Source organism: Crinia signifera, chromosome 9 (genome assembly GCF_055691185.1).
Source record: "Crinia signifera chromosome 9, ASM5569118v1, whole genome shotgun sequence".
NCBI classification, from domain to species: Eukaryota; Metazoa; Chordata; class Amphibia; order Anura; family Myobatrachidae; genus Crinia; species Crinia signifera.
Genome location: NC_139225.1, coordinates 27,799,761 through 27,815,729, shown reverse-complemented (window position 1 = coordinate 27,815,729; position 15,969 = coordinate 27,799,761). Strand labels below are relative to the sequence as shown.

Sequence of the window (15,969 nt, the reverse complement as noted above, 5' to 3'; positions counted from 1 at the left end):
GGCTCGCTACGCTCGCCACAGGTTTATATCCAACTCCATGCCCACTTGGATAGTAGGGGTATGAAAAGGACCCATTTTTCCATAGGAATCATTTTAACATTGATTCCTATGGAAAAATCGGGTCATCGCATCCGATATCGGATGCGATGCGATGCGATGCGATATCGCATCGCATCGCATCTGATTGTATGCCTTAACTTAAGGCATACAATCAAAAAATCGGCAGCCCAGATACTACATAAGTACCCTAGTTGCATATATGGAGAGATGGTGAAAAGATATTTTAAATGTGGCACCTAGAAGTGTGGGTGTGTACTGCTACATCTGAGAGGAATCTTGTAAAATGACTGACATCCAAATGTAGATGATCCCCAAAGCAGTTAGTAAGAGCTACTATACTCAGTAATGTGCTGGGAAATGGCGCTGATGATTCTGTGTAAATGTATCTATCTCTCATTCCTGTAACAGTGTAATGTGGGCAAGGTGAAATGAGGGAGATTGGTAGACTAATGAGGGAGAGAGGGAGATTGCTGCTATTTCAGGGAGTCTCCTTCAAAATGAAGGTGGGGGTTTGGGACTGGAGGAGGTGGAAGGGCATAGGGTGGAGAGTACAGAAGGAGCATGGAGAATAGTAGGAAAGAATGATGCAGAATTCTACCCCTGAGGAATGACTGAAGGAATCTAAGGTTGGTAGACTATAGGAAAGACTTGTTGAGCAGATGGACAAATTAATTTACTGAGGGCCGGATGTATTAAAATACATTGCTGCCCCACCGCTGCGATGCTATCGCATATGTACTGACATATGCAATTAGCAATGCAGTGACGGAAACCCCCACGATACTTGTGATGTGGTGTGCATGGGGGTCACCTCCCTGGGTGCCACCTCCTCCCCCCACAGCTGGATGCCCAAGCAGGCTGTCCTCAGCGCCTCCTCCTCCCCCCTGCAGCTGGATAGACCTCTGGCTGCCTTGCTAGGGGGAGGAGTTGTTTACCTTCTGGGTCCAGGCTTCTTGAAGAAAGATAATCCAGGGGGAGGGTGGTGGTAAGGAGCCCAAAGGCTTCTATAGGGTATCGCCACCCAAAGGTGATGATACCCTGCCCGGCGAAAAAGCAGCGGGCGGGTCTTAGTACATTTGAAAATGTGGTAAAACCCCTTAGTACATCCTGCCCTCAGTTTCAAAGCCCTACATGACCAAGGCCCAAGGTACCTGAAGCAGCTTCTGGTTCCATACTGTCCCACCTGATTACTGCGATCTGTAGATGGGCGACTTTTAGCAGTAGCTAGAATCTCCCATAATTCATCTGGTGGTCGAGTGATTAGCCTTGTGGCTCTGACTCTATGGAACTCACTTCACCACACAGTTCAAGAGACCCTCCCACTCTAGAATCCTTCAAAAACAGACTCAAGACTTTCCTGTTTACTCAAGCATATCTGTAATTCCTTTAAGTGTAGTTTATGAAAAAAAAATTTGTATTTCATTGTTCCTGTACTGTATGACATTCATTCTATCTGTTAAGTGCCTTGAGTCCTATTGGAGAAAGAGTGCTTGATAAATACAATTATTATTATTATTTTGAAGGTAAAGTGGTTGAAAAAGCCAAGGAAAAATAACGTTTAGATAAGCAAGTCAGCAAGTAAGCAAGTAAGTTTAGAGGAGCAAATCAGCATGTCAGTACTCAACAGAGCAGTTTGCAAAGCAGAGGTGGGGGAATGTTGTTAAAATCATAGACTAGAATGACCTTTTCCTTGGGTTTTATGACTGTAAGTGTATTTGGCTCAGGACATTGTTAACATTTCTAATCAAAGAAGCATTATGTCTCCATATAGATTTATCTTCAATCAAAGATGTTTTAGTTAAGTTCTGATGAGGCTTTGTGCAATGGTAAAGCAGAGCCGTCTCCATAGAGACTTCTTTATAACCCCCAATAAATCTTAGAACAGAGTGTACAGATGTTTGAAATACCATTCTAGGATCCACAATCATTTTTCTGTTATTGAAATAGCCCGGTCTATCCGGCTCACGGAGAACGTGCTGAAGTATATTAAATCCGGGCAAAGTGTTCCAAGATGAAGTGTTGGAGAAGTTTCCATCTACAGCAACGGTTTGAGGGAACACGTGATTTTCAAAGAGAAAAATCCCAACTCCTGGGTTCTGTTGCTGGAGACTTTCAATCAGGCCGTCCCATGTCTGGTGTTTGAATGGAAGAATTATTTCATCAAGATCATTAAGCAGCACAAACTTACTCCTGTACATGTTCCGATAGACACAGTCATTGAGTGTTGCCAACTGGCCATAATACCCTATGTCCTTGGCGTCCATAGAATGGTGCCATGCTCGAGCTGGTCTCAGATATTGGTCAATTGGCCAGGATATCAGCTCTAGAAAACCTTCAGCTATGTAGTATTGCAAAATGTGCTCCATCTGTGGGCTGCATTTATTGAAGTAGATCACTACCCGTTGTGCCCCTAGTATCCGGTACATCTCCATGGTCTGTATGAACTGTAAGATGTTACTATAATTCCCAAACATGGTGGAAATGCAGACCGTGAAGTTGGCGGAAAATGGTCTCATGTCCTGGTTTTGTATTCGGAACAGGGGTAACTGCATCATGTTTCCTGTAGGAGATGTATGGACAGATAGGTACTTGGCATTGCAGCCTGGTGGTTCTATACAGACCAGGTCCGTTGTGCCATAGGGAAACCCAAACCGATCAGTGTGTATGTCTATCTGAGCCTGGGAAACCTCCACCGATTTGTTTACGGTACAACAAAACCAGCAGTACAGCTCCTTCACCTCTGTGTGGTGGATAATGCTGAGGATACGGACTGCGCGTTTATTATGTATTCGATTGTCCAAATATGGAGCTATGATAAATGTGCGGTTGTCGAGCAGTGGGCTAATAGTATTGGTGGTTAGTCTACCCTCACAGCAGGTACACGGAGGTCTCCAGTTTTCCAACCGAGTGTTCACAGTTTCACAAAACAAAAATCCCAGGATAAAGGTGGCAGTCAGTAAGACAGACAAATATGTTACGTTCTTCCTTGTGATGCTGGTCATCGTATCAGGACATGGAACAACTACAAGAAAAAAAATAAGAAGACAGATAAGAAGGTGAAGTGATAAATGTATACATCATTCAGATATTCAGCCAACTTTGCACGCAGGCCAGCAGGTGGCGTCATGAAAGGGCACATGAGTTGTTTCAAAAATTTCTTTAATTTTGTACTTTTTCATACTTTACTTTTACCACATGGATTGGAAACGGCAAAGTGTGCTAAGTGCTTTGGTAGCTGCCAAGGTACGTAAAATACATGTAAAATAAACAATGTTACACAATTTTTTTTCTATTTTTATATGAATTGTAAGAGTTGGATTTCATAATTGTAGGTGGAACCCACACTGCACACGCTGACCTAGGACAGAAATGATGCACAATTTTGACAGCATTTCAACAGAGATAAGTACAAGTACACAACTTGGCGGGTGGCAGTGCGGGAGCCTGCTGGTGTACATTGGCCCTTATTCTGCTTGACTCGCAAGGCTTCTACATTCACAGCCTTGCAAGTCCCACAGATGCCGCCTGCTGCTCGCAGATCCGCCCTCCCCCGCCCCTCGCACGCCAGGTCCACCTGCACGGCTGTGAATGGATGTTTAACATAAACATCCATTTGCAGCCTATGGGGAAACACCTACATCATTCAATGGTCGCCGACCATCTAATTATGTAGAAGGTGCACGCATATCTAAGTGTCTCTCAGGCCACTTAGATTTGCGTGCACACTCAACAGGAACTAGGTGGACAGCTGACAGCTGGGCGGGCGTTCCAATGGGTGAATCCCCCACCAGCAGTCGCGGGTGCGTGTGCCCGGTGAACCAGTGGCGTAACTACTGTAAGGCAGCCCCAGCTGCCGCTTGGGGGAGCAAGTGGCAGTGGGGCCTGTGTGGGCACCCGCTCGATGCACTGACATGCTGCTGCCTGCCGCTGCCCACTGGCTGAGCACCGAAGGCGAGTCAGCTGCAGCGTGAGTGCGGCCATGACAGAGACGACAAATCCCCCCATTGATTCAATTGACTGTACACAGAGCCGCTATTGGCTACTGTGTACAGGATGGGCGGGAGGATGGGTATGCTGGGGCGGCCTGGGATGTGTTGGAGCCAGGGGAAGCAGCAGTGTCTGCTGGTCTCTCAGCCTATCTTCGGCTTCTCCGCTATGCGTGTGACATCATCACGTCACATGCTGGGGAAACACACTGGAAAGGAGCATGGGGGGATGGGGGGCGCCACAAACTTTTTTGGCAGGGGGGGGAGCAAAATTTATAGTTACGCCACTGCGGTGAACACTTTGTTTGCGTGGCCGCATGCACCAGGTGCATGCACAGGATTAGAAATGAGCCTGCGCACAACCAAAACATAGAACCTCTGTGCGTTTGCACGGAGGATCCGAACAAACCAGAACAACCCCCATTGTCTGCAGGGGGGGGGGGTGTATTAGAGTAGTTGTGCTGTGCTGCTGGTTACGGTATATTAGATCTGCAATGTCTAGGTCTACAGTAAAAAAGTCGACCACTAGTGGTCAACAGGGTCAGAAGGTCGACATTCAAAAGGTTGACATTCAAAGGGTTTTTTTTTTGGATGTCCATGTCAACATAGGTCGGTATGGGCACCCTCTAAGTGTGCTGCGTCCCCCCACATAGCTCGCTATCCTCGCCATGCTTCGGGCGCGGCGCCTCGCTGCACTTGGCACACTATTTGATTCTTCCGCTATGCCCTAGTGCATGTCGGCTCAAATATTTTTTTAAACTTGAACTTTTTGACTGACCAATAGTTCTCGACGTAGACCAGGCATTCCCAACCACGGTCCTCAATGCACACCAACAGTGCAGGTTTTAGTGATATCCAGGCTTCAGCACAGATGGTTTAATCAAAATCCCTCAGATACTAACCTGTGCTCAAGCCTGGATATCTACAAAACCTGCACTGTTGGTGTGCCTTGAGGACCGTGGTTGAGAATGCCTGACCTAGACACTAAACCAATAGAGTTTCCGAGCAAAAAATGCTGGAAACAAACAGGCGCCTCAAGGGGGTGTGAGGTCAAGCAGCTCACACTAGGGGGCTTCTAGTCCCCTGAAAATCTAGGAAAAAACAAACAAAAAGGTGTGGTGGAGCGCTAAAGGTTATACCAATTGTAGAATAAATTGGGTAGTACAACAATAAAATTGGTAGTTTTAATTATATATTAAAAAAAATAAAAACACAGTATATATAGCAGCAAGTGACTGTCACATTAAAATGAAAATTGAATAAAACAATCTCACATAATAGTTATGAAGAGGACAAATGAGGTTATATACTTATTTATCGGAGTCCCAAATGGTGGACGGGTGTGGTCCCTGGTACATATCCAAATTGCAGACTGTGTTTTTAAGGGAGTCCATAGACCTTGCAGGATTTGGTTTCGCTGGAGGAAGAGTTGTTAGCCTCAGTCATGGAGGTATCCTCATGATTATACGATCCTTATATCCAATCTTTAAGCAGGTGGTGGTGTCCCCAATACAGCAGTTGTGGATGCAAATTTGTTGGATTGAACAGGAAGTTGAGAGCCGGCTTGGATAAAAAGTGGGGAACTCCGGTATATCCTCAGAAAGTCCAACAGATTAAAATCAGCAGGTGCTTCCTAACATGTTTCGCTGCTGGCTAGCAACTTTATCAAGGGTATAGGTCCTGTGTGTAGGCTGGGCTTTTATGCCCCTGGACAGGAAGTGCACTTGACATAAGTAACTAATTTACCCAATTGATTCATCAATTAAATTATATAACAACATGTCCTTATGTATCATTGGCTTTAGACACGGTCTAGTTTTTTGCAATAGTATAGAATAGAATAGGAGACAGACCTATATATAATATTGGGAACTGGTTTCCTAGCACGGCGCCCATCGCATCGCATACCATAAGGCATACGATGCGGTACGCGTCCTATGACCTTTTCAAACCCCCACTATCCACGTCGGCGTGGAGTTGATTTTATATAGTGTGGCGAGCGCAGCCACCGATCCCGAAGCGTGGCGAGCGGACGCAGAATACATGTGAAGTAATGCGCGTGCGCTCGCCACGCTTCGGGCTCGGTGGCTCACTGCGCTCGCCACACTATATAAAATCAACTCCACGCCGACGTGGATAGTGGGGGTATGAAAAGGTCAGAGGACGCGTACCGCTGCGCTCGCCACGCTCGGGTTGTCGTTGATAGCGGCGGTGGCGTGGGGGTGCATTTAACATTGTAAGCGCCTACTAAGGTGCTTATATAATTAAAAATTGTATAGGGGGACCATTTAACATTGAAATAACCCATTAGGGTGCTTATACAATTTGAAATCGCATCGCATTGCATTGTATGCCATATACAATGGTATACATTTTCAAATTGAATACAATGCCATACGACTGAATATCGTGGGCGCCGTGCTAGGAAACAAGTACCTAATATTGATTAGTACATACATTTTGGAAATAGCATAGATTTATCGCGGCACTCCATTTCCGGGTGTCGGAACGCACGCTGTGTTCCGACTTCCGGTATATGGAATGCAGAATATGACCAATTTTGCCCAACTGGGCGCTTGATGTGCATTGAATTGGCACAGAGGCAGAGTGATATGCGGCATCTCACTTCCGGTTACCGGACTGAACTATGTGCGCCGGCTTCCGGCTAGTGGAGCGCAAATGAAGCTCCAATGATGACAGCTTCCGCCTGTTAGATATAATTCAGGGTTGCCGACTTTAATATTCTCCTCTCCGGGAGAAGCCCGGAGAGGAGAGATTCATCAGCCACTCAGGGGGCGGGGCTTGCCAGTGACATCACTAAGCCCCGCCCCCATGCTGGTAAAGCAGCTAATTCACGGATCTCCGTGGAGGGGGCGGGGCTAAAATGACGCGAATGTGCCGTTTTAGCTCCGCCCCCTCCTCTGAGACCCGAGGATTGCGGCATTTTAATGCCGCAATCCGGGGGTCAGCGGGGGTCCCCCCTGAATCCGGGAGGGTTGCCCACCCTTCCGGGGGCCGGAAGGGGGTACCCGATTTTCGGGAGACTCCCGGAAATTCCGGGAGGGTCGGCAACCCTGATATAATTAATGTTAGAGGGCGGGGAGAAATTTCTTATTCATCCCTTATATAAAGTCCAGCAGAGAGATGAAATAGCGTGGTAAGCTCACACCCTAATGGGCGTCAATTTATAAGTGGACTGGTGTACAGAGTTTCACTCCCGGTCGCCGGAGCGCACTAAGTGTGCCGGCTTCCGGTTAGTGGGATGCAGCGGGAACGCACATGGTGACAAGTTCCACCTATTAAACATAATGAGTGTCCAATAGGCGGGTAGAAGGTTCTTCTTCCCCAGTTATAGTGCAGTCAAAATAGCGTGGTAACTCCCACATACACAGTGGGGGTGATTATATAAATCGACTGATGTATAATAAATCGATAATAACATTAATAATAATCAATTTTCACACAGTAATTATGTAGATATATGAGACTCAAAGGGTGAGATTTAATAGGATGAGAGATTCAGAAAGTGAGAGATTTGGTAAGAAATCTCCATTTTTTTAAAGCGGCAATCATTTACACTTCAAAATCAAACTAGTTTTGCTGTGTAAATGATTGCTGCTTTAAAAAAACTGGAGATTTCTTACCAAATATCTCACTTTCTGAATCTCTCATCCTATTAAATCTCACCCAAAGAATCAATTCTTATACAGTCCCATTTTTGAGGCAATGTAATTCTATATAGAGGATGTTAGTACAAACAACAAATCAACACAAAGCTGTGGGTCGAATAGATCTAGAACCCTTATAATCATCTTCGAGGTGCTTTGTCATATAGTGGTTTTTGATGCTGCATGAATATCTACATCTCTGCAGATTTCCTTTGTGCTGCATAAATATCTGCTTCGCTGAATTTCCATATACAAGGGTACAAAACATTTACAGATCTCTGTCCTAAGATTCTCATATTTCCACCATACAGTATATGTAGGGAGTATATATAGGAAAGGTTTTTGAGTCCCATAGGTACTTGTTTCCTAGCACAGTGCCAGCGATAAAAATTGTGTCCATCGGGACCCCCCGAAATCGCATCGCATGCAACCAAATCGCATGCAATGCGATCGACGTGATTTTTACATTGGAATCAATGTAAAATGGTCCCTGAGACCCGATTTTACATTGGCCCCAATGTTAAATGGCCCCCAGACCCCAAGTTTTATTGTTTCCCAACCCTGATGGGTCAAATGCCCCCCCCCCCCCATTGTTAACGCCACCCCACGATCAACGCCAACCCGAAGCATGGCGAGCGCAGCGAGCCCGCGAGGGGCGGCGGTACGCATCCTCCGACCTTTTCATACCCCCACTATCTACATCGGCGTGGAGTTGATTTCATATAGTGTGGCGAGCGCAGCGAGGGGACGCGCATTACTTCACAGGTATTACACGTCCGCTCGCCACGCTTCGGGCTCGGTGGCTCGCCACACTCTATAAAATCAACTCCACGCCGACGTGGATAGTGGGGGTATGAAAAGGTCAGAGGATGCGTACCACCGCCACTCGCCCCGCTTCGGGTTGGCGTTGATAGTACGGGTGGCATGGGGGTGCTTTTAACAGTGTAAGCACCTATTACAGTGTTTATACAATTATTTATCTTATAGGGGGCACATTTAACATTGAAAATACCCATGCTTATACAATTTGAAATCGTATTCCTTTGTATATGCCATACAATTCGATGGTATACAATTTAAAATTGTATAACATCGGCTAACATCGCATAGTATCGCATACCATCGTATGCCTTATGGTATGCGATGCGATGGGCGCCGTGCAAGGAAACAAGTACCGAAATATCTATATCCTCTTTTTGTCTGGATTTGTCTTTTGTTTTAGGTTTTAGTAAGCTCATCCTATCGCTGATGCCCGCCTCAGTACATGCTTTTTTAAATCAAATCCTGAGGGTATCCTCTTCTAGGAAAGCGTCTACCATAAGGGTACTCTGAGACTGGTATGTCTCCAAGTCGGAGCAATTCCTGCACAAACGCAGGAACTGCCCTTTTGGTACATTCAGCTTCCAGGGGGGGTAGTGTGCGCTATTGAAATGTAAATAAGAATTGGTATTGACCTTTTTGTTATAGTTGGAGGTATGAATGTGTTTATCCCTTATGTCCAGGGAAATGTCCAAGTAATGTGAGTGCGATGGTACAGTAGGTGCGTGTGAAGTGTAAATTGAACAAATCTGTGTTCATTCGTTTCTCACATGAACACAAATTTGTTCAATTTACACTTCAGACACACCTACCATCGCACTCACATAGATTCTGCGTTCCATATACCGGAAGTCAGAACACAGCGTGCGTTCCGACACCCGGAAATGGAGTGCCGCGATAAACCTATGCTTATATCTCCAAAATGTATGTACTAATCAATATTAAATATAGGTCTGCCTCCTATTCTATATCATTGCAAGAAACTAGACCGTGTCTAAAGCCAATGATACATAAGGACATGTTGTTATATAATTTAATTGAGGAATCAATTGGGTAAATTAGTTACTTATGTCAAGTGCACTTCCTGTCCAGGGGCATAAAAGCCCCGCCTACACACAGGAGCTATACCCTTGATAAAGTTGCTAGCCAGCAGCGAAACATGTTAGGAAGCACCTGCTGATTTGAATCTGTTAAACTTTCTGAGGATATACCGGAGTTCCCCACTTTTTATCCAAGCCGGCTCTCAACTTGGTTCCTGTTCAATCCAACAAACTTGCATCCACAGCTGCTGTATGGGGGACACCACCACCTGCTTAAAGATTGGATATAAGGATCGCATAATCATGAGGATACCTCCATGACTGAGGCTAACAACTCTTCCTTCAGCAAAACCAAATCCTGCAAGGTCTATGGACGCCCTTAAAAACACAGTCTGCAATTTGGATATGTACCAGGGACCACACCTGTCCAACATTTGGGACTCCGATAAATAAGTATATAACCTCATTTGTCCTCTTCATAACTATTACGTGAGATTATTTTTATTCAATTTTCTTTTTAATGTGACAGTCACTTGCTGCTATATATACTGTGTTTTCATTTTTTAATATACAATTTAAACTACCAATTTTATTATTATACTACCCAATTGATTCTAGAATTGGTTTAACCTTTAGCGCTCCACCACACCTTTTGTTTGTTTTTTCGACCTAGACACTGTAGATATAATGACTGCATACCTATGAGTTAGCATAGGTGTCTCTGTGTGTGTGTGGGGGGGAATGATGGTATCTGTGGAAGCCTGCTAGTGACCATGTGCATTTAAATTGTCAGCAGATTGGGGGTGTATGGGAGCTGTTCATTGACCTGAAATATCAGATTCTGTGACCTGCTCATGACTTGTAAATACCATTTAAGTGTCATAAATCAATTAACTAAAATAACTTACAGAAATGGAGGTGGGAAGACTGTAATTATTCCTTGGAACAGCAACATTGATAACAGAGGGATATGTAACCCATCTCGCAATGGAAAAGGGATTATAAAAAAACTTAACGGACAGGAAAGTTGGGGATTAGGGTTACTGGTGACACCCTAAAATACAAGAACCAGCCTAGGCAGCCTCCTCGTGTGTTGGAACTTGGAAGAGCTGCTAATTATTTTTAAAATGATGACGGTTACCTCCAACTTATTAATACCTAACGACTTGAAGATTTGAACAGGACAGTGGGCCTGATTCAACATCAGTCAGCCCGCAGTGAATGGTGCTGCCCTACGCATGCATATAAGCGAATATACGCATGTGCAGGGCAACGGTAGGAACGACCGCTGCTTAGTGAGTGGTACTGAATCAGGACCAGTGTTTGTATTAACGATAAGTCACATTTATCATGTTCAATGCAATCATTTTTGTCATCAATACTCACAAGCGATGCGTCAATACTTTATCAGGTTGACGGTCAAAAGGTTGACCACTATTGATTGACAGATGGTCGACACATTAAAGAGGTCAACGTGCATTGTGTCGACATGGTCAAAAAGTCAACACGCGCAATGTCGACATGTACAAGATCGACACGGATAAAGGTCAACGGGTTTTTCCCTTTTTTATGTCTATGTCAACATAAGTCAACATGGACAGCTTGTCAGTGTAAGGCGTCCCCCTGCTGCGCTCAGCACACTATTATATTCTCCCCCTATGCCCGCTGGGGTGGTAAAGTAAAAACAAGTCGGTTTAAAAAAAAAAAAAAAACTTGATAAAGTCATTTCCACCTTTGCGTGTGTTAACCTATTGACCCTGTCGGCCTATTGCATGTTTACCTTTTTCATGTGTCGAACTTCTTTCTGTAGACCAATAGTGGTTTAGCTTTTGACTGTCGATCTAATGACGAATACCCCCTAAATCATCCATCTGATCTCTCTAATACTGCTTTCACATTGCAAAAACATGCTTTCAACCCGATTTTCTAAACGTGTCTTAAAACTGGTCAAAAGCCAGTTAAACCCCTTTCATATTGCATGATGTAAAGGTATATTACAGTTTAAATACCGTTTTGTACCTTTCAGATTCAACCCGTTTCACCCATAGAAAGCCATACAATGTCATTTTAAATGTTTTTTTCCTGCTTGTGGGCGGGGATCAAGTGTGGTTATCATTTGTAGCAAATACCGTTTCTGAGCTGTTCAGACTGCAGGGAAAACGGCTCAGAAACGTGTAGGATCCTGCTTTTCTGTAACCGGTAAATTGACAATGTAGCTTTCACATTGCAGCTGGAACCGTTTTAAAGCACTAAAAAAACGGCAATATACCGTGTTACAGCTGCAATGTGAAAGGGGTATAAGCAAAAGCATGTTGGTAAGGTGCACCTTCTCCTTAAAGCGGCAGCAGCAGCCTCCAGGCTACCTCGTCCCGTTTAGTGGGTGGTCCCCGTCAGTGCGCCTTGCTGAGGAGAAGCCCCGCGCGCTGTGTCAGTTAGACAGCGCGCCTCTACCTGAGGAGAGTGTGTCCCACTCTAGCTGTGCTGACAGGACGGAGCCATTATAACCAGAGCAGTGTGTGCTGAGCCCCGGCAGCTATTCCACCAGGAGGAAGCTGTCAATCACTACCTCATTGGAGATTTCCCCTGCACACAGCGACAAAGTGACAGACAAAGTCTGCACTGCTGTGCTCTACACAAGGTGACTACATAGGCGCCGGTTCTGTGGGTGCTCAAGGGCTTGAAAGCAGTCAGTATTTTCCCTGCACAGAAACAAAATAACTCCCTCAAACTGTCTGCACATGTTACATCTGCTCCACCTGCAGTGCACATGTTTTTTCCATTTGAGAAGGAATTTGCCTTTACGCGTGAACCAGAATAAGGGCCATAAGAATCCATCACATACTGTTCCCCTCTTCAGTTTACGTCAGTCTAGAGAGGGCATGAAATCTCCACTTCCTCAAACTCTGTATATACTTCTTATAAAAGTCTCACTAACAAATAAATTCAGAACACAACTTTGTGACTATTAGAATCGCTATGTGCTGCTAATGAAGAACTCTAAATACTTGCTTTTGTTCTAATATACATAGAGGCTGTAAACTACTAAAAGCCTGGCTATGTGCTGCTAATGAGCTGTCTCCCCTCCTGCATTATGCAGGAGACTCCATGGAATAGCAGCAATCTCCCTCTCTCCCTAATAAGTCTAGCAATCTTCCTCATGTCACCTAGCCCACATTACACTGTTACATCATAGTTACCTCCCCTCCTGCATTCTGCAGGAGACTTCCTGAAATAACAGCAATCTCCCTGATTAGTCTAGCAATCTCCCTCATGTCACCTAGCCCACATTACACTGTTACATCATAGTTACCTCCCCTCCTGCATTCTGCAGGAGACTCCCTGGAATAACAGCAATCTCCCTCTCTCCCTGATTAGTCTAGCAATATCCTTAATGTCACCCAGCCCACATTACACTGTTACATTTTTTGGGAAAAAAGGAATGAGAGACAGATACATTTACATTGACTCATCAGCACCATTTCCCAGCACTTTAGCAAGTACAGTATAATAGCTCTTACTAACTGCTTTGGGGCTCATCTAAATATAAATCATTTTAAGAGTCCTCTCAGGTGCCACGTTCACAATATCTTTTCACAATCTCTCCATATACGGAACTAGACACGCCCTATGGGTGGAGCATGACACGCCTCCTCAATGGGACGCTGTGCAAAATTCTACAACCAACTATAATCTCCCTGAAACTAGTTTTCAAAAGTAGGCAAGTATTGACAGTGTATAAAAGCTTGGCTAAATGTCTTCAATTGTTACCATCTTCTGCACCAGTTTTACTAAAGGTGCCCATGCACGGTACAATTGCTGGGTGCGATGAGATGCGCGCTCCCATCACACATCTCATCGCACAGCTCAAAAAGTATGTGTGTGTGCTGCAGGTACTTTTTGTACTAGATCTCTTCTCATTGCATCACAAAACCAATGCAATGAGATGCAATGTGATGAGATCTAGTCCAAATTGCATACAATAATTGTACTGTGTATGGGCACCATAACAGAAAAAGCAAATTAATCCAACATCTGCTTACTATGGTTGTTAAAATCTTATGTACTGCTACTAAATATCGTTTTCCTTTAAGTTTAGCCAGCAAAAAGATTATAAGTGCAGTAAATATACATTTTATATGTTATATTGATTGTTATTTCATTGTTTTTTTGTATCCTACGGACGGTGGAAATGTATGTAAATTAAAAAGAAAAAGGAGTTATAGATTTTGTGGTTTGGTCCAAAAGCGCTGTTTATTTTGTGTTTTATAAAAGGGTTGAGTATCACTTTACAGTGGCAGGTTGGACCAAAACCAATGTTTTTGTGCTCAGTTTATATTCCTGGCTTTCCGGCAGAAGCCCGCTCAGCTGCACAAGCCCCACCCCATTACAGATAATGCTGCGATTTGTGGGATTACGGGGAGGGGGCGTGACTAAAATTATGCAAATTTCATCATTTTAGCCCCCCCCCACGTATACCCTCACATTTGCCCTGCTGGGTAGGTAAATGCGAAGAATCCAGGGGCATGGGCTCAGGAGGGGGACCCTGATTTTTGGGAGCCTCCCAGCCATTCCAGGATGGTGCATAAATCTCCCACAATCTTCCCGGAGCCACTGCAACCCCCCCCCCCCCCCTTCCCTGCAAGGTCAAATGTCAGAATTTGCACTGTCCCGGGGGGAGGGGCAGGGCAAAAATTATGTAAATTGCATCATTTTGTGTCATTTAAGCCACACCCCCTGTGTTTTGTGGAATAGGAGCGGGGATTATTGACTTTAGCCTCCCCCCTGCATGACCCACCCCCCACCTAGGTCTCCTCTACAGGAAATCTAAAAGGTAGGCAACTATGGCATGCTCTAAATAACTGGTCATAAATAACTAAATAAATAAAAAAACATTCATTCCCTGACATACAAGACACCTGGCCGCACACACTCGTGGACATAATGGGGTAATTTCACTAAAGTGTCTAAACATTAAATTATGTTTCCAATAGTAACCAATCAAATTCTGTCTTTCATTTCTCATTCATTGCATCCTAGAAAATGATAGACAGATTCTGATTGGTTGCTATGGGCAACAGCACCTCTTATAATATTTAGAAGCGTTAGTATGTTTAAACCATGATGTATATTTCTCTATAACATTGGAGGTTACCTTGTCAGTCACTGGTCATCCTGATTTCTGTCCACCGCGCTGTAATGTCCCTGCATCCTCCACTTGTGTCTCTCTGCCTTTATGTTACTAAGACAAAACCAAGCCCAAATTCAGGCAGAGATGGCACCAGACTCAGCAGGGTTGTGATCCCAGAGAAACCATGTGACAGAGAGCAAATAGGTATAAGACAGATGGACCTGAGACAGGAGACTGCAGCTGAGAAGTCTGAGCAGGTAATGACTTGGTTTCATGATCCATCATAGGAGGTGGTCAAGAGGGCGGGTGTGTAAGTGTTTATCCAATCAACTCTGACACCTGAACTTGAACTTGAAAATCAGGATAAGACCAGTGCTGGAGAGATTTTATGTGCCTGTGTAAAAAGTGTCCATAGCACAACTGGAACGGTTACATCTATTTTCATTTACTTAGAACTTTTAGCTGCATTACATATAGGCCCTTATTCTGGTTCACTAACAAAGGCAAATTTCTTCACAAATGGACAAAACCAAGGTGCACTGCAGGGGGGCAGATGTAACATGTGCAGAGAGAATTCGATTTGGGTGGGGTTTTACTTCAAAGTGAGATCTATATTGTGGTAAAAATAAAGCAGTCAGTATTTTCCCTGCACAGAAACAATATAACTCCTTCAAACTGTCTGCACATGTTACATCTGCTCCACCTGCAGTGCACATGTTTTTTTCCATTTGAGAAGGAATTTGCCTTTACGAGTGAACCAGAATAAGGGCCATAAGAATCAATCACATACTGTTCCCCTCTTCAGTTTACGCCAGTCTAGAGAGGGCATGAAATCTCCACTTCCTCAAACTCTGTATATATGTCCCAGGATGTAACTACCAGAGGCAATGGAGTAGGAATAGCCATACAGCCCACGTCAATGGCTATCCCTACATTGGAGTCACCTGCGTCTGGGCTCCAAGACCTGAAGGGGCACCTGCTTGTAGAATAGCACCAGTATGGTTCACAGAGGGACTGCTGCTGCTCTTCCAATCGAGTTCTGTAGAACACCCACTGCTGCTGCAGTTACAGTATTTGGCTCTATGGACCTTATTCTGGTCCAGAGTGTTCGCCGGGAAGTCACACCCACCAGTGCGGGCAGAGGGCATAGGGCGGCGGCAAGTACAGATGGCGCCGGGCTTGTCTTTGCTGGGGATGGCGGAGGACTCGCCACCCGCCATCCCCCGCCCCGCGCCATCTGTATGTCGGAAGGGGACGCGCGTGCACGA

At 44.8% G+C, this 15,969-nt stretch overlaps 1 protein-coding gene across 1 annotated transcript; it reads right to left on the bottom strand.

The window, feature by feature from the left end:
• Positions 1 to 1,450: 1,450 nt before the first annotated feature.
• Positions 1,451 to 14,999, bottom strand: LOC146036538 (beta-1,4-galactosyltransferase galt-1-like). The gene is made up of 2 exons (XM_083160515.1): positions 14,726 to 14,999; positions 1,451 to 3,082 (listed from the first exon to the last, which is right to left on the bottom strand). The coding sequence occupies exon 2, from the start codon at positions 3,060 to 3,062 to the stop codon at positions 1,758 to 1,760; it is 1,305 nt and encodes a 434-aa protein (XP_083016641.1). The 5' UTR covers positions 3,063 to 3,082; positions 14,726 to 14,999; the 3' UTR covers positions 1,451 to 1,757.
• Between the last annotated feature and the right edge of the window lie 970 nt (positions 15,000 to 15,969).

Bases quoted from the DNA above. Each gene is read 5' to 3' on its own strand.
- LOC146036538 (XM_083160515.1), bottom strand. From the start codon at position 3,062: ATGACCAGCATCACAAGGAAGAACGTAACATATTTGTCTGTCTTACTG.